The 19,814-nt window shown below is 38.6% G+C and overlaps 1 protein-coding gene across 1 annotated transcript in view; it reads left to right on the top strand.

Annotated features, from left to right (window-relative positions):
* Gap43 (growth associated protein 43) overlaps nucleotides 1-15,677 on the top strand; it is a 92,100-nt gene extending 76,423 nt beyond the window's left edge. The window contains exon 3 of the mRNA NM_008083.2: nucleotides 15,115-15,677. Within this exon, the coding sequence (NP_032109.1) occupies nucleotides 15,115-15,200 (86 nt within the window). The 3' untranslated portion in view covers nucleotides 15,201-15,677. The remainder of the gene's footprint in view (nucleotides 1-15,114) is intronic.
* Nucleotides 15,678-19,814: the final 4,137 nt, after the last annotated feature.

Here is a 19,814-nt window from a genome sequence, read left to right as displayed (position 1 = left end):
CTGATTGTGTTCCCGTGAATAACATTGATTCCTAAAGCAATTCTTTTACTCAAAAGCAGCACCATAATTTGACAAGCCCCAGGAAACCAAAGCACACAATGAGTACAGAATGAATTGTCCCAGTAAGAGGTGGGGATTGCATCTATTTACCCACGTGTAAGCTTATAATACAAATGTCTTTTATGGGTTTTGCTTGTTACAATAATGTTTTTTAAATTAACTTCAAAATTGGGTTAAACCCTCACAGTTGGTTTTGTAATGTTCTGCTACCACTGGAATCTGGAGGGGGTGGTTGACAAAGGAACGGTATTCATTTTTATTTCCTCTTTTACAGGACATAAAAATGATCTCTTATGGATTCGTAGCTATGACAGCATTTGCAATAATTTTAACCACTTCTGGACTTTGACCATTCAGCAACTCATTATTTAATTTATAAAATGTAGCCTAATCCATAGTTACTATTCAGCCTAATGAACTCATTTAGAGGTCCCGATATTTTTTTCCCCTTCTCTGTGTAGGATTTTCACTTTGCCTCCTACAAACTGAGCACAACACTGAAATTTTATAAAGCAGTAATTCTCAATACTGGCTCTGTGAGCCTCCAGAGAGCGGAAGATTACTTTTGATAGATCTTAAAGCAAGATTATATTGAATTGTCTTGTAGGTCACAAAGGAAAATAGGAATGGAGGTAGAGAAAGATGGAAGCAATAGAGATATACAGTACATTTAGGAACACAGGGGAGAGGTATAAAATAAAATCAGCATTAGAGTCCACTCATTCCTGGGATGGTGAGCGCTATGGTCTCCTGGATGGATCCCTCCTTTCTGCTTTGTTACTGTGACTTTAGGCAAGGCACAGAACCTCCATCTTCCATTGTTCTCCCAGGGAAGGAGGAGCTGAAAGAGATTTCATCATCCAAAAGGCTCCCGCAGCTTTCACTAATTACACGAACAATTTACTGTAATTTTATGAATCGTCACATGCCAAGTCTGTGGTAATATATACAGACTTAGGATTTTCTGTCCTGAATTATGTAGTTCAGCCATTTGCATTGATAAAATTAGCAAGACAACTGCCAAGTTGCTAGTTTGCTGGGTGCTGTGTAGACACAGCCATAAGGGAAAATTACACAACAAGGATAAATAATTGTCTGCCTAGGCTCAAGTTCTACCCAAACATATCACAGTCATGAGTCATGGCAAGGGCCTAGCTGAGTGTGGTCTATGGGTGCAACTCTCTCATCGGTTACATCTCACCTACCCAATGGGTGTGTCCAAGCAGGACATGCCTAGATTTAATTTCTGAATCTCAGTCCTGGAATCAGATAACCAAATCATATCATCTGATATCAGATTGTAGGATCTTGGAAGCCCTGAGGTGTTTTTGTTTGCTTGCTTGGTTTTTTCTTTTAAAAAGGAATCTTGAAATTATCAACTTTGTAGTGGGTGATGCTAATTCAATGTATGTGAAAACCCTATTGAGGATCAGTGTAGGCTCCTTTAAATAAAAATCAATATCACGTAGAAGATAGCTCATTAATTTTCTCAAGGTCCGATGTGACACAAGTCACAGGAGGAGGCTTTGAGGTTAGTTCCAGCTCAAGGACTTCTGGGCCCTGCCTACTTTTGAAATGCATGGTGTCTTCAGGAATAGGGACTAATCTTCCATCTCTGGAAGTCAAGTAAGGCCAATAGCCTGTGATGTTTCAGGAGTCTCCTGAGTGTTAACTATTGAAAAGGGGGTTTCTCTGGAGGAGGAATAGATAGAGGAAGGAGAAATGTGGGGAGAGACCAGGCAGACAGGAGGGAGGGGGAAACCGAGATTTGGATGTTAAAGTGAATGAATGAATGAATTAATGAATGAATAAACAAACAAATAAAATAGAGAGAGACTGAGAAAGAAAGCTGAAAAAAGTGGAAGTTATGCTTGCTGTTGAGGTTTTTATTAGACAGACTTTGGCTCTTGGAGGGAGCATTGTCAACTCAGATGGGAAAATTTCATTTGAACTATTCATGTAGATTTATATGCAGACCTATATATTTCTTTAAAGGCAGATTGTTATTACTATAATTCCTTAGGACTTTTTAAATCCATCCTTACAATTATTATCTCAAAAGATAAAGGAAACTACAAAAAAGACAAATCTCTAGATAAGGTCTGGGGTGGCTCACTTCAGTGAACCATACAAAGTTTATACATAGTTCAGTAAGAGAAAAAGATTAGCAAAAAAGAAGCTAAGAGAGCATATGGATAAAAATGGCCAATAAGCTTGCTTCTCCTGTTAAACCTCTCTTAAGCTTATTAAGTAGTAAACCCTAATAAATAATATCAAATACACAATGCCAGGCTGGTTTGCTTTGGAGTTTTCATTTTCTGGTTGTTGGAAGAAGGTAGACTTTACTGTGCCTCAAAGTTTGAGGATACGGTCTGCCATGGTGGGCAGTGCACGATATTTGTTTGTTTGTTTGTTTGTTTTAATCGTAACTTCCTCCAAAATGCATCAGAGAAAACTGCCGAAAATCTTTTCTGGGTTGAGGAGAAGAAAGGGAAGTGCCAATTTCTGTCAAGTTTGACAAAAGTTTCTAGAAGTGTGACTTTTCGGGGGGCTGGGGCGTCATTTGAGAAGACAGTCAGAGTCTGACTGTGTCCAGACTCTGGTGGGATTTCTTATGTGGGAAGATAAAGAGATGATGGAGTTGTTGGGGCCCAGAAGCCACTGGCTTCTCAAGTCTCCATTCTGTCCCTGGGCCATCATCTATTAACTAACACTCTTGGTTTCTCCTACCTTGCTTCTGTTGACTCAGGACACTTTATGATAGGGGGTTCTCTGGACATTTTGCAATGGGGACATTCCTTTGGCATCAGTGTGTTACCAAGCACCAGTTTGGCCTCTGCACATTGAGCAAATTCCTTCTGTGATTTTCAGCTTTATAAACCCTCTATTTCCCAAGAGTAAATGAGCCTTGAATAGGAATTTTCGTCTTGTCTTCTTCCTTTGTGTCTCCTGATCCCAAATTTGTCATCGCAGCTCCCTTCCCTCAAGAATCCTGTTATTTAAGTCCTGCAGGTTGGGGCAGGAGTGTTGTGCATGAGTGAAAAGTATGGCTGCCTTGGAGAAGTCCTCTCTGGGATTCTGTCCTCAGCTCAAGCCCCTCCTCACATAACCACAAGACTTCCTGGAAATCAAAAATATTTTTCATAACAGAGATGCGAAATTTCACTTTGTACGATTCTTTTTAAAACTTTAGTAATAGATTATTAAAGTATAGAATTCTACAAACATGACCGAATGAAGGAAGTTTCTTTTTCTTAAAATTGTCTATGATAACCTGAAAATTCTAAAAAAAAAAAAAAAAAAAATCTAGAAAAAAATCCCTATTCGCTGTGTAACTTGTCCATTGGGTGCAAGATTCACTACCCAACTTGATATAAGTGGCAGTTTAGATCCTGCTTATTTAATATACATTCATGTTTTCTACACACAGAGCTAAGCAAACCCCAGACCTGCCATTGCCATTGAAATCAACCAGTATGAAGTTTCGGTTGGAAGTAGATTTCCTTTGTATGTAAGATGAAGATGTAGCAGAAATGTTGTACATTCCCGGTCATGAGCCTTCAATTCACTCTTATCCTGCCGACCTCTAACATTCTGTTTTGCTGACCTATTATTTGGCCAGTTCTTCATCTTTGGCTTTAAAATCATTTCTAGACTTTGGCCCCAACTTCAAAGCTTAAAGATTTTTTTCAAAGAACTCTTTCTCTTTTTTTCTCTCTCTTTCTATACACATATTATATATATGATATAATAATATAAGATATATAATATATAATAATATAAGATATATATCATGTAATATATGATATATGATATAATATATTTGCTCTCTTCATATATATTATATATCATATATATTATAAATAAGATTTATACATATATTATATATCATATATATTATACATAAGATTTATACATATATATTATACATAAGATATATAAGAAATATAGCATCAATGATGATAGATAGATAGATAGATAGATAGATAGATAGATAGATAGACAGACAGACAGGTAATTAGATAGTCATTCTCGAACCAAGAGCCTTCTAGGGCACAGACTTTCCCTTCTTTTTGTTAGAATACTTGAAAGTTCCTTGAAAGTTGGATGAGTTCTTACTAGTGAGGAAGAGGAATAAGTCAACTCATTTATTATGCATCCATGTGACCCAAGGAAAAACACCCTTTCATTTTCTTTCCATGTTCAGTTTTCTTCATTTCAGTTAATTTGTTATTCTTACTTTATTAAAATATGAAAAATGAACACACACACATATATATGTGTATATACACATATATATGTGTGTATATATATATATATATATATATATATATATATATATATATATGGAGAGAGAGAGAGAGAGAGTTGTTTTGTGTCAAGCTTCTAAATACAATACTTGGCGTGTAGCAAACATTGAACAACATTCCTTTCCAAAACCAGCAGATGATTTAAGCAAGAAGTATGTTGTGAAGGACTTTAAATCAACACATTTAGTTCTTATAACAACCTCATGAGAGAGGTGCCAACATTTCTGCTAACTATAAGGAAAATGAAGTTACAAAAGGTTAAGTAAAGAGTGCAAAGACACAGTCAAATGTCACAGGGGAGTTAATGCTGTCTAATTCTAGGACTAGCTCATAGCCACTACTCTAGGCCAATTAAGAATAGTTATGCTTAAAATATCATTCTTTAAAAATTTTTCTTGTATATCTTGATAACTGTTAGTGAAATTAATAACTTTAAAATTACCAAGGAAATGTTTTCCATGGCTATGAACTTTGGTTTATTAAGATTCATTTTGTAACCCCCATTTAAAAGTTGGAATTTCACTATAGGTACAAATTTTTCCTGCCTAAGGTTATTGAAATTGTATTTATATTTAAAAAGGATTCATGGATTTTACTCTATTTTTAAAATTACTTTTAGTATTTTGCTAGCATAGATATTTTGCACAATTCTACTGCTTGGAAACAATACAAACACATGCATTTTTTTTCAAGCATGTTTAAGCATTGAGAGTCATCAGCTTATCACATTTAAAAACTCCTCTTTTGTGGATTATAAATTCATGTAAATATATCCCTGTGGGAGCGGGGGGAGGAAACAACATTAGTTCATGATCAACTGAAGACTAGAAAAGACTTCACAAATCAGCAAATGATACAAAAACTACAATTTCCTTATGAAAAGAAAGAGTGAAGCCGGGCGGTGGTGGTACACACCTTTAATCCCAGCACTTGGGAGGTAGAGGCAGGTGGATTTCCGAGTTCAAAGCCAGCCTGGTCTACAAAGTGAGTTCCAGGACAGCCAGGGCTACACAGAGAAACCCTGTCTCGAAAAACCAAAAAAAAAAAAAAAAAAAAAAAAAAAAAGAGTGATTAATTCTCCCTAGACAAGTTTAGAACTGGGAAATATCAGTTAAACTTGGTCTTGAGAGTTGACAAGTACACATTCAAATGATTTAACTTTGAGTATTTTCTGTATGCATTGAATAAATTACAAGTCACAAGTAGCAACCGTTACAATGTATGGAAGACCTCTGACAGGCACAGGTAAATATGCACAGATGAAGAGTATATCTAAATGCCAAATAAGAAAAAAAGGTAACAATGAGAAAGATTTCCTCCCTCCCTCCCTCCCTCCCTCCCTCCCTCCCTCCCTCCCTCCTTCCTTTCCCTCCATTCCTCCCTCTCTCCTTCCTCCCTCCCAGTCCCCTGTTTTTCTTTACTTTTTGCTGTGGTAAGCTATTTACAATATTTACAACATCAAAATTAGATATATGTTACTCATTCTCAAAAGAATACTGAAGTGTGTGTGTGTGTGTGTACACACATGAAACTAGAGTCCCTGGAAGTGGAAATAAAACAGTAAAATAAAAAGAATTTTTAAGGTCATAAGGCAAACTGGGCCAACATCACAGTGATGGCTTGCAGTCTACTTACTGAATAGATTCTGCAATGCTGAAAGAACAGACACAAAACTTAGGTCTTTACAGCCTCTGATGAAGTCTGGATGTTTTCAGCTGTCTTGTCAGATGGGAGCTTTAACTTTTAGAAGTATAGATAAGTTCTTAGGGGAACACAGGAAGCCCTGAGGCTGAACTTTATCTGATTGCCACTGAATGACAAACAGTATCCTAGTTACCTTTCTGTCCCTGATATCACAATTCACAAAATTTCTTTGCTCCTAGTGTCATAAATGCTTATCTGTATGCTGACTCCCCATCCTTCCTCCTCTCATGTTTCACAGAACTAACGCCTTAGAACTAGATCCAGCCTCCAGATCACTCTGGTATATTGCTAACTATAGAGCGCTAACACCTTTATAGAATTATATATGACTAGCCATTCAGTGTGTAACTTATCTTGGAGGATAGATGCAAAAATAAGTCTCCCTTGTAGTTATGCTACTGTGAAAATACTATTAAGTTTGGGGTTTGAATTTCTACTCTTAGAAGTTGACTTTTTTATTTTAATCATGATAAGAAATAAGGTAGACTGATTAGGAATCTAGCTCAGGTAGAGAGCTTGCTAGACACTGGGTTTGAGTTCACAGAACCTTGCATACATACATACATACATACATACTTACATACATACATACATATACATATAAACACACACATATATACACATATACAAGAAGACATACAGTTTAATAATGTACTTTTGTGTATTTATTGCCTCCTATGCTAGAGATGATTGGTATCTATTAGACAACTTATATAAGTTGTAATTGTTGCTCTTTCTATTTGTCAGTACTGGGAGGAGGCAGGACATTATCTTTTGATGATTGTGTAGACTAAATGTATATATAAAGTTTAAGAGGCTTCCAAAGGGTTGGCAAGGTGGCAAGGTGGTTAAGAGCACTGACTGGTCTTCCAAAGGTTCTGAGTTCAGTTCCCAGCAACCACATGGTGGCTCACAACCATCTGTAATATAATCTGATGCCCTCTTCTGGCATTCAGATGTACATGCAGATAGAGCAGTCATATACATAAAATAAATAAATAGATCTTTTTAAAAAAAATGGTTTCTGGTGCAAGTTGACTCACGTTGACTTTTGTCTTGACTTTTTGGATCACCTTTCCTTTAAAACAAAACCTCCAGCTTTCCTTTTATTGGTTGAAAGCCTGTATTCCCTTTTAGCTTTTAGAGCAATGAATTCCCTTGATCAATAATGTTCCTTTTCTGGGTGTCTGCTTTTCTATATAATGCTGTTCACAGTACATATATCCTTTCATCCAGAGATGTGGAAGTATTGTGGAGGGTCTTATTTTATCTAGAAAGGTAGAGGGGAAAAATAGATGTTTTTCTTCCCTTTGAATTTTTTTTTTGTCTTAGAAGGAGAATGTTAATTTACAAAACCCACAAGTTAGAGTAAAGTCAAAGAAATTAAATTTCATGTTGGTTAAATACTCAGCAGACTACACGTGGTCCCCTTTATAGTTTACAGTACATATCATAACGTCCACATAGCCTGCAATGAGATGGGTCAGACACAATTGCCCATATTATCATCTCTAGATTCAGAAACTGAAGCACAGAAAGGAAACCTAATTTGTCTGAGCGCGAATGACTAGTTGGTGGAAGAGTCAGGGTAAATGGTAGAGTTGCTTAGTCCTGAAACTCGCAGGGCAGGCGAGAGGATGGTAATGGTGTGTTTTGGGTATCACTAAGACCCCGTGGCAGCTGCCTTTGACATTTCTTCTTAATTAAATTCTTATTTGTTACTCTTTGAAAAATGTAAGTGCATAACGGATTATTTTCTCTTTCAAAGGCTCAGAAAACAAGGGACAAGGGTGGAAGTGTAATTTAGTTCATTATCCTGGCATCAAAAATTATGTGTATGTGCTTGGCATTTTAATATATTTAAAATATGAAACAAAGTGAATGACAAAGGAAAATATGGATCCCAGGGAAAACCAAAAGCCAGCCCAGGCTCCAATTTGACATCTGGTGTAAAGCTCCAGGAAAAGATGGTCTGAATCACAAAAGGGCCATACGCGAGTATGCTGCTAAGCACTCCTACTTGCTTTCCTTTGAGCTTTTGAGGTAAGGATGCTTAATATCCAAGAAAGATGAAACTAAAAAGGAAAAGGGAAGTGCGCCCAGCCCATTGGTGATTGGTAGAGTAATTGTGGGCATGGCCCCAGGATGATAGCAGCTTCTATTTAATCAATGTTGACAAGACTGGGGAGAGCTGGGCAGGTCCCAAGAGGTAATGTTTTACTCGGAAATCCACTCAACCTAATTTCAGTAATGTAGGGCTGTGGAGGGACCTGGAGGAGAGCCAAGAAACGGGGCCATTAGAGCTGCATGTGCGCGTCGGCAGCTGGGAACACCGCCATCCCTCTTAACAGCATCGCAACCGAGCTGCCTGGCTGGGCACGCAAGCAGCCGCTGCTGCATATGTTCCTGGTGTTTGCTCACCAACAGAAGGAAGGCACAGACATGCTATTCCCACTCACCCTTTCAAGGTAATGAATGACGCCCATCAGAAGCCAGGATCTTCTTCCGCAAGGATAGGAGAGTCAGGTTGACGTACACCTTGAATGACTATGGTGAAATTGTTCACTCAAATCTCTTCCTTAGTTTTGTCATTTATGACTAACATTACATGGTATAAACGGATCCAGGAATATTTAACGCATTTATTGTTCTTTTAATGTGACTTTGAGCATTTTAAAGGATGGTCGTCATACAGTTAGGGGTGTAGCTAATTGGCAGAGCACTTGCCTGGCTTGACTAACATGTACACAGCTCTGGGTCCAATATCAAATGAGCACTGAGAAAAGAATGGTGTGGGGAGAGCATGGTAGTCATGGGTGACAAGTGTGGGAAACTAAGAAGGTCTCCTGTTTTTTAACATATGACATTCTTTAAGAACATTCAACTTTGCAAATTTAAGAGAATTTGACTCAAGAAAAATGATGTTGAACTCTAAGTCTCTCTCTCTCTCTCTCTCTCTCTCTCTCTCTCTCTCTCTCTCTCTGTGTGTGTGTGTGTGTGTGTGTGTGTGTGTCCTCCCCCCATAAGCAACACATCATTCTAGAAACTGCTTAGCATATACAGTCTCAGAAGACAGACATTTTCAGTTTGAGTTTCATTGTAATCACTGCTAATCTACTTCTAGCTCATAGACCAGAACACAGCTCAGTCTCTTTCATTAGGTGCATTAATGAATGGATGACCACATTTTCCTTCTTTTTCAAGTGTCTTTCAGCTTTGAAGCATGAATAATAGATGACTTTATTGTCTACGATATTGACTTTCTCTTTTAAGTTAACACATAAATAAATGATAAAATTAAGAGGTTTTCTGCAAGCATGATAATTTCTAAGAGTTCTTTAAGTTGAAAAGAGCAAGATTTTGCAAAGGCTAAACTGCTGGATAGGCAAGTTACAACTATTTGTTAAATATTAAAATCATCCGTCTAAGGTATCTCAATATTCTTTTTATAACTAGGTGGCACTCACATTACTTAGACTATGGCATAAAGAGAAACCGAATTCAATGTTTTTCTTGCTTCCTAGCTTAAGCTTCTCCTGTGGATATAATTGTTTACTCTTAAAAATATGACATATTTTATTTAAAAATTCTCTCAATCTCATACTTAAGAAACACATGAATATTTTTTCTTGTTCTTAATGCAAGCCACAGAAATGCATCACCAGTCCTCATGAGAGGATCAGATTTGCGGAGCTAATTTTGATATCATAATCAATTTGAAGAGACATCATCCGGTCATATGATACATCCCTCTAAAACACACACACACACACACACACACACACACACACACACACATACATGTATATATTATCAAAGTAGTTCAACTTGGCTGATATGAGAAAATATACTGCAAATTGGATGGCCTTTAAGTAACAGAAATTTACTTCTCACTTTTTTGGCATATGGTAGATCCAAAATCAGGCTGACAACCAGCTCACTTTGTCAAGTGAAGGCCTGAGACCTTAAAGATCTATCATTCTCTGTGTCTCCACATGGTAGAAATCAATAGTGAGTGCTTGGTGGTCCAGTTTTAAAGAACCCTCTGCCAAATCATGAATGCTCCATTCTCATGGTCTAATCACTGCTAAAGGCTCTACCTCTTAATCCTTTTAATACCAACAGCTACGATCAAGATTTCCACATACAAGTTTGGGGCAATTCAAACACCCAGACCATAGGCGCTGTGATTTTTCTCCCTAATTATAGGGGAAAAAAACAAAAATTTAACAAAATATCAATATTAATATTATATTTTGTGCTTAATATGATGAAAAGTAGCATCCAGAGACAAATGGCTGAGGAAAACTGTGTTCTACTCTTTAACTGTCATGGCTTCTGCTTTACTTCAGTATTCCACGTCAGACTCACTCGTTAGCTCTGAGCCCTGTTACCTCTGCTCCTTTGTTATCCAATCATTGGTGTCTCTTGGTACCTACTATGTGACTTCAGTCCTTTAACTTCTTCAGGCTCTTAAGTAACAATTGTCACAGAGGGAGGATGATGCTCTACATGAGGGATGTAGTTATTTATGCTAATTGGATTGTGGTAATTGGAGTGACCAGCTGGCCTCAGCCATTCATGTCTTTCACACTTCCCACCATGATCGAAGTGGGTTTTTTTTTTCCAAAATGCCAAAGATTACATATTAACTCATCTCTAGCATTTACCAATTACATAATTAGCACCAGAATGTGCCAAGGCTGGCTTTCATATTATGAAGCACTAATCGGGGTTCTCCCCACCATTTTGAGATGTTTGCAAGTCCAATGTCTAGATTTTATTGGCACTGAGACTGAATATCTATGTCATGTCACAGTTCCCATTGAATCCATCCATCTTGGTTCAGGTAAGCTGAGAACAAAGGACGCAATATCAAGAAGAAAGAAGGCTTGAGTGGGCTCCATGGCAGCCTGGAGTAAGCTGTCACTTACCATCCATGTGTACAAATTATATAAATTATTTAATCTTTTGCCTCAGACGCCCCAAATGTAACATGAGGTGGTCAATGAAACTGTAAAGATAGACACGACACAGTACAAGTCTGCTTAAAACTGTTAAGAGTATCAACAGCCGCTTAGAAGTGTTAGTTGAAGCAACATACCTTAACAAAGGGCCAGGACTGTCAAAACTTACAGTCACTTCCAGAAGAAAACACAAAACTGTAGATCCACAACTCAATGGCCAACGTGATTTGTTGTCTGTATGACTTGTTTATGGCTGGCGTCAGTGAGGGTGAAGCACATTAATAACACAGAGAAGTTCTTTCCTGCATGAGTATTCAAACGGACCTACTCCAAATTACAGAGATTCTAACTGATTCTTTTCTCTCTGATGTTAAAATCCTTCAGAGGCTGCATTTAGTGTCTGTAAAAGCAGGCCCTGTTAAAGTAGATATAACCGTGTCTGACTACAGTTTCTTTCATTGGTATGTAGGGTTTTCTTTAGCAATATCATGGGTTCTTCTGAGCTGACCTCACATTGAGTCCATCCATCCTGATTGGGGTAGGGTGAGAGACTAGGACTTTCCAGTGTTCCTTCCTCCCGACTTTTATTTTTCTTTGCATAATTTCTTTCGAGCCTATAAAAGCTTCACCAAACCCCCCGATTTGATACATTTTATTCTCATGACATAGTCAGCTCTTGATTTCAAACAACAACAACAAAAAGTCAATCTTTCTGCTCAATATTCTGCCAGGAAAAACACTCATATTTCAAGCAAGATAAGATATACACAGAATTAACTTTATGTGTTCCTCTGGATCGAGTTTCAGCTAAATGAGATTCAGGTGAATCCCATCAATTGTCATTTTCTGTTATTTACATTCTGGGGTGTTTAAAAAAAAGAGATCTTCGTTTTTTTTAGGGAATAAAAATCTTCTAGACTCTGGCTACTGGTTTTCTAGTGCTCATGTGGTAAATTAAGTATTTTCCTGACTTCTGCTGCTCAAGTTTGTTCCGCTGATATAAAACAAGTAGAAGAGCTGTACTTTAGTCATGGCTTGGCTGTCAGTAAACCAAATGAGTTGGGGAACAATTCTTTCTGCACTTCAATTTCACCGTTTATGAAGTGAAGATACTTACGCTTGTTTCACCCAATGCTTATTGAGAGCTCTCCCTGTATTATGTCTGTGCTGGACACCAGGATTCAAAAGGGGCAAATATAAGGACAGAAATAGATATTTTTGTTTAGACAAGGAGTTTATACCTAAGTTTTATGTTAAAGGTCTCCATCACTGATAGCTATAAATATCTCTTTCGGTTAAATAAGTGTAATGAAAGATTTCAGTTATAATGGGATGTTTATTATTGTTTTCACTGTCTCTTCAACACATCACAGAAGATGTGTTTGCCATATGCAGGTGTGTACTACATCAATTAAGTCAATATATGTATATATATTTTGAAGTATCAAGGAAAAAATTGTAGGTTAAAAATCTCTCTTAATAAAGAACTTTCGGCAGTGACTAGCTCTGTACTCATAGTTGTCTTAGGCCTAAGCAAAGGATGAGAGGAGAAACTGTTCGAATTGAAGAGGATTTAGCCCGATTACACCCCAAGAAAGACCAGAAGTAGAGCTGCTTTTCAAAGTCATTGGAATCTTGGTCTTCTGTTTATTTTCTTAGAATTTCCTCTTTTGCTATTATACAAGTACTAAATCTTTCTTATGTTACCCAGCACACAACCCCTTTTCTTTTGAGCTTCATATCTCCCTCGAATCACACATCTCATGGTTCCAAAGGTTTTATTTCTTTTTTTTTTTTTTTTTTTTCCATTTTTTATTAGGTATTTAGCTCATTTACATTTCCAATGCTATACCAAAAGACCCCCTTACCCACCCATCCCCACTCCCCTACCCACCCACTCCCCCCCTTTGGCCCTGGCGTTCCCCTGTACCGGGGCACACAAAGTCTGCGTGTCCAATGGGCCTCTCTTTCCAGTGATGGCCGACTAGGCCATCTTTTGATACATATGCAGCTAGAGTCAAGAGCTCAGGGGTACTGGTTAGTTCATAATGTTGTTCCACCTATAGGGTTGCAGATCCCTTTAGCTCCTTGGGTACTTTCTCTAGCTCCTCCATTGGGAGCCCTGTGATCCATCCATTAGCTGACTGTGAGCATCCACTTCTGTGTTTGCTAGGCCCCGGCATAGTCTCACAAGAGACAGCTACATCTGGGTCCTTTCAGTAAAATCTTGCTAGTGTATGCAATGGTGTCAGCATTTGGAAGCTGATTATGGGGTGGATCCCTGGATATGGCAGTCTCTACATGGTCCATCCTTTCATCTCAGCTCCATACTTTGTTTCTGTAACTCCTTCCATGGGTGTTTTGTTCCCACTTCTAAGGAGGGGCATAGTGTCCACACTTCAGTCTTCATTTTTCTTGAGTTTCATGTGTTTAGGAAATTGTATCTTATATCGTGGGTATCCTAGGTTTTGGGCTAGTATCCACTTATCAGTGAGTACATATTGTGTGAGTTCCTTTGTGATTGTGTTACCTCACTCAGGATGATGCTCTCCAGGTCCATCCATTTGGCTAGGAATTTCATAAATTCATTCTTTTTAATAGCTGAGTAGTACTCCATTGTGTAGATGTACCACATTTTCTGTATCCATTCCTCTGTTGAGGGGCATCTGGGTTCTTTCCAGTTTCTGGCTATTATAAACAAGGCACCACAGAGTTCCCATCCCCCACCCCTGCTTATTTTGCTTTGAATCATTCCACTATCATAAATTATAACCATGGATAGAGATGTTTGCTGAGTCTACAACTTCTATCTGAAAAATCACTGAACTTAGGAATGATGTTGGTTTGGCACATTAAGATGTCTGATTAGTTGATACCAAGTAATTTTAGGGAAAATGGATTTTGTTTATACAGGCTGGTGGTATATTAGTAGAATATTTTGTGGCATATAATCTGTTGGCTGAATTCTCCAGAGAAATTTTTAGAATTGGGGGAATCAACCGTCATAAAGATATAAATCTACCTTGTTAAGCAAAGCAATAACGGTACCACAGATCTGTGTTTTCCCTTGGAACGCACTGTACTCTGCTGTAAGAGACTGTAAATCACCTCCGTGTTTTAAGTGGTTGGTTATTTATCTCCCTCACCGAAAAGAATGATGGACAGGTGTTCAAGTGTGGGACACCCCATGCAATGATGAGTTTTCTTTCTGTTCCACCATATTTAGTATACAGGTTGTCTCTTCATGGTCATAAGATAGGTGCCATGTTTCCAGGTGTTATCTGGTGCTCACTATGTTGGGGAAAGGAGAGCACAAAAGACAAGACCCAAGTCTACCCTCTCAAGGGAGATTGCCTTCCTCCTAATTAAACTGCAGTTATCAGTAAGCTCCCCATGCTCCAACGGAGGTCAAAATTCGCGTATTTTCCTTTTCAAATTTCACATTATTAAAAATAAATGGCAAGATAAATTGGGACTGATGCTTGATGAACCATATGAATTATTTGCTGCAATTATTTTGACACTGAGTAACAGGAAAACAAGGTTATTGCCGAACCTCAACTGTGAGGATGGAAGACTGATAATCACAGTGATGGGCTGGAGATTTGGTCAAGATGGCCAGCCTGTGTTCAATTTCAGGTACCCACATTGGTGGGAATAGAGAACTGACTCCTCCCTCCAAAATGTTATCTGACCTAAAACTAACTCTCTCTCTCTCTCTCTCTCTCTCTCTCTGTGTGTGTGTGTGTGTGTGTGTGTGTGTGTGTGTGTGTGAGAGAGAGAGAGAGAGAGAGAGAGAGAGAGAGAGAGAGAGAGAAACTCGCGCACGAACACACTAAAGAATGTAGTATCTACTGAGGGAAGACTCATCCTTCTTCCTTGTGTGTTGCTGAGCAGCATCCTAGACTAAAGGCTTTTGATCTAGAAAATTGTATTACTGGATAATAATCATCACATTATTGCCATCCCTTATGCAATGCTTTGGAAAGAAGCAATGTCTTGTACCATTCAACAGATTCCAGAGACAAAATACTAACTTTCCTCTCCCTCCCCCATCTTGTTTTCTTCCTCAGACGCTGTAGACGAAGCCAAACCTAAGGAAAGTGCCCGACAGGATGAGGGTAAAGAAGACCCCGAGGCTGACCAAGAACATGCCTGAACTTTAAGAAATGGCTTTCCACGTTGCCCCCACCTGAACCCTGTCTCTCCTGCCCTTCTCAGCTCCACTCTGAAGTTTCCTCTCCTGTCCTGCTCACGTGTGTGAGCCTGTCCTCTCCTACCTATGAGCCCTCTCTCTCTGTGTGGCAAACATTTAAAGAAAAAAAAAAAGCAGGAAAGATCCCAAGTCCAACAGTGTGGCTTAAACATTTGTTTCTTGGTGTTGTTATGGCGAGTTTTTGGTAATGATGATGCAGTCATCTTGGGAAATTCTTGCACTGTACCCCGGTTTTTTGATCTGGTGCGTGTGGCCCTGTGGGAGTCCACTTTCCTCTCTATTTCTCTCTGTTCCAAGTGTGTGTGTGCAATGTTCCGTTCTGAGGAGTCCAAAATATTAAGTGAATTCAAAAACCATTTCTGTTTCCTCATTTTCAATGTGATGGAATGAACAAAAAGGTTAAAAAATTAAAAAAAAAAACCGGTTTGTTTTAAAAATAAATAAATAAAGCAAATGTGCCAATTAGCGTAACTTAAGGCTGTGAGGCTCCTTTTTCAATCTGAATATTAATAAATCATGAGAGTAATCAAGTTTGGTGTCTCTGTGTTTCCTTCCCATATCTCTTCGGCCGCTTTGTTCCCACACATCGGACTCTTCATCTTTTCTCCTGAGCTGTTTTGCCAATAGCTCTGGGGGAGGGGAGCATAGGCCCTGGCCAGCACCAAGGGCTGTAATCCTGATGGGATAGTTGGGTACCACAATAGCTTGCTGGGGATGCTGTAAGAGAGAACCACGGTGTTGCTTAAGCAACAGACATTTATTACCTCACAGTAGTGAAAATGAGATGTCTGAAATCAGGATATCAGCCTTGCTGATTCTTTCTGAGACCAATAAAAATATGGTGCACTGGAGGCTTTCTGCTATGGCTTATTCTAGATGGCTACCTTTTCCTACGTCTTCATATCTTCCCTCTCCACATTTCTTTGCACCCAAGTTTTTCTCTTTTTTTAAGGATGCTGGCCATATTAGATTAAGTCTACCATAATAACCTCATTCTGACTTGATTGTGAAGATTCTATTGTCAAGCCACATCCTTTTCTGAGGTAGTAGAGGTTAGAGTTTCAACACAGGAATTTGTGGGAGAGGCACACAAAATTCAGGTCTAGGGTTTGCTCTTACCAAAAGCAAGTATTTTCATGTTTCAGACGAACTTTGGTTATCGGATGGAAAGTGCTTCAGGTTTCACTAGATTAAATATCATAGAGATGTCTGTATCTCTTAGAAACTCCACGGCTCTTGTTTAGATGATTTATTTTAACCTGAATATTGAAAAGAGTCAATTTTACCTTTCCCCCCTCAGATTATGAGTGTCTACCCACCCCCCAAGGTTGGTGAATAGTTACAAACGTTGTACCAGATGATAGTGATATGTAATAAATGGTATACCTTAAGGCAGTTCAGTTGTTACAGTCTTTGCTTACTAGGCACAAGGACTGGACTTTAATCCTCCTTTAAAAAACCCAAGCAAGGTGGGACTTGTTTGCAATTCACTTCTGGTGAGGCAAAGATAAGTGCATCTCTGGGGCTCACTAGCTGGCCAGGGAAAAGGTAAGCAAGTAGGAAGGAAGGAAGGAAGGAAGGAAGGAAGGAAGGAAGGAAGGAAGGGGAAAAGGAAGGAAGGAAGGGAAGTAGGAAGGAATGGAAAAAAAGGAAGGGAAGAAGGAAGGAAGGAAGGAAGGAAGGAAGGAGGGAAGGAAGGAAGGGGAAAAGGAAGGAAGGAAGGGAAGTAGGAAGGAATGGAAAAAAAGGAAGGGAAGAAGGAAGGAATAAAGGAAGGAAGGAAGGAAGGAAGGAAAGAAGGAAGGGAAGTAGGAAGGAATGGAAGAAAGGAAGGGAAGAAGGAAGGAAGGAAGGAGAGAAAGAGGGAGAGAGTGTGTGTGAGAGAATAACTCTTAATAGATTAATCATGTTCAAATTTCCTTCCAGTTTTAATTTAGTTTTAATTTTCTAAACCACAAGTGGTCATGTTCCTCAATAGCCATAAGATTCTTTCCAGACCAGATACAGCTAGAGAACTCCTTTCTGCTCCTTACACTTATCTATACAAAGTGTCTATGCCAGTTGGAGAAAAATCAAGCCAATGATAAAAATCTCAAAGTGGTAATGATCATGGATTTAAAAAATCATTTTAAGAAATCCAACTCATACCTTGGCAGTTCCTCTAAGCTCCAGGCAGTGGCTTTAATGCTTCAAAGAAATCTGATGCCACATGGAGCTTGGGTCCCATGTGCACCAAAGGAGATCCTCACTTGATTACGGAGACTAAGTGTAATTTCCATTGGGTGAAAGTATGATGAAGAAAAAGACGGTAAACTATTCTGTCACATATTAAAATGAGTTGAATGTTCAACTTCACTCTGCAGTTGAAATTCCTTGTGTGGAAAACATTGAAGCGAGAACTTGGAGTGCAAGCCCTGTCTCACAGAAGCATCAATCATCAAACAAAGTAAAATAGGAGGGAAGGCCATCCTTAGACTGGATCTATCTTCTATGGAAGTTACCTACTTACCACTTTAGGAATTTCCTTCTACTTCACTTTATTTCCCAGTAGGATCAGTGCTTTAATCCACCCCTCAGCCCAAGTATGTACCTCAGATCACCATTGCTATGGCTTTGGACATAGAATTTGTTTCTGTATTGAAAATATGTGCCATCAAATCCACTGCAATCATAGGGATTTTTGAAAATCCATATTAAAATACTCTGTTTAGTGGCTCTCATCTCTCTGTTAGAATTGGAGTTTTCATCTTTCTTATGGTTATCTACTTATATTTTACTCATAAAATATTGGCTTCTTAATAGAATTTTAAAAGTGAAAAAAAAACATAGAGCTTACCGTGTTGTCTTATGACTTATGACATATGTCTTAAAGACAAAGCCCACACTGGGATACAGAAATATTGACTCAAATGTACACACTGGAAGTCAGGGTGACAAAGTCATGGACCACTGAGGATACATTCTAAAGCAACATAAGTTGTTTGCACCACAATATCTACTTTACATTACTTTGAAAGATAAAAACTGGATTGCGAATGAGTCGAAATATCCTCAGCAAAGACAGGTGATCCTTTGGAAGAATGAGGCAATCACCGGGCACCAGGCCCGGGATCCCATTCCCAGTTCAACCATAGCTTTCTATTGGGGACATAAGTTCCTTAGATCAAGCTGCATGACTCGGCTCTACAATGGAATGTAGATTTTCCAGCAGTGATGTACCACTATCTGAGCCTCTTTGAGGGCAAAGGGCTTTCTATTCAGACTCCCACTTTGCTGCCTCTCTGTCATGTTCAACATGCTCTACCCAGTGACTTAGATCAGAAGAAGTAAGATCCTCCATCTCTTTACATATCATTTAATTAATTTACTTCATGTGGTGATCCACAGAAAAAGATGAGGATACCACTAACATTTGCTGTCCTGACCAACCCTGTACCTCTTTTGGCCAGTTGAAGCAACTGTTACCTTTTCCTCTGTCCAACTCTTCAACCAGATGAGGCTGGGTTAACTAGTCCTCTCTCTAAATATCACACTTATTGGCATTTAGAAATCTCAAAAAAAAAAAAGAAGAAGAAGAAGAAAAAGAGAGAGAAAAAAACCCAAAAACCATTGTTCTCAACAATGGCCAGCTCCAAGAGAAAGCTGATGCACAGTAGAAAAACCAACTGCAGGAATGATTTCCACACATCATCATTAAGCTCACCACAAGTTCCATTAACCTTTTTTTAAAAACCTTGTTATGTACCATCTGTTGTCATGGAAACATAGCTTCTATTCACCTGGCTATAAAAATAACTTAATTGGTGACCTTTCTAGTGAAATGTCAGTTAATGAGGATGGTATTATAAAATGTGGGCTTCTTTGATTTCAAATGAAACTCTTGCTTAACTTTATTCCCTACATGATTAAAGCTATATACAAAGCCCACGACTTTCATATATTGATCCCCATAGGACTGCAACTTTATCTTGTCTAACTGAAAAAAAAAAAAAAAAACCACAGTCACCAGGAATGCGGGCAAAATTATAGCTATGAGAATGGTAAGTATTAAGGCAACCAGGGCATTTTCAATGAATGTTTTCAGCAGGTTAGTTGCCCGGTTTGTTTTCTTACAGGTATGTGTGGTGGATGGCAATCACAGCAAGTATTATGTCCCAAATGGTACTATCCTATATATATTTTAGGAAATTACAATATCTCTAGAAGGGAAGAAATGTTGCATAATACAGATGACAAGATGTGGAACCACATAGTATTCTTCTAAGATATTTTTCTTTTTGAGACAAATCTCCTTGTACACTAGGTTGGCCTTGAACTTGCTACCTATCAAAGGATGATCTTAAATTTATGATCCTCCTGCCTCCACTTCCCAAATGTTACTACATATACGCTGGGTCTTTGTGTATCCCTGGGAAGCACTGGCGAAATCACTCATGCACTTCATTCCACGCGGATAATGTCCTTGTGAACATTTTGGGAGTAGGATGGGATCCAGGGGTAAATGCTTCCCATTGGCTCGCTCTAAGATGTTAGAGATGCTCTATTTGCATGGGAAAG

This window comes from Mus musculus, chromosome 16, assembly GCF_000001635.26.
Source record: "Mus musculus strain C57BL/6J chromosome 16, GRCm38.p6 C57BL/6J".
Lineage (NCBI taxonomy): Eukaryota > Metazoa > Chordata > Mammalia > Rodentia > Muridae > Mus > Mus musculus.
This window is presented reverse-complemented; position numbering and strand designations above follow the sequence as displayed.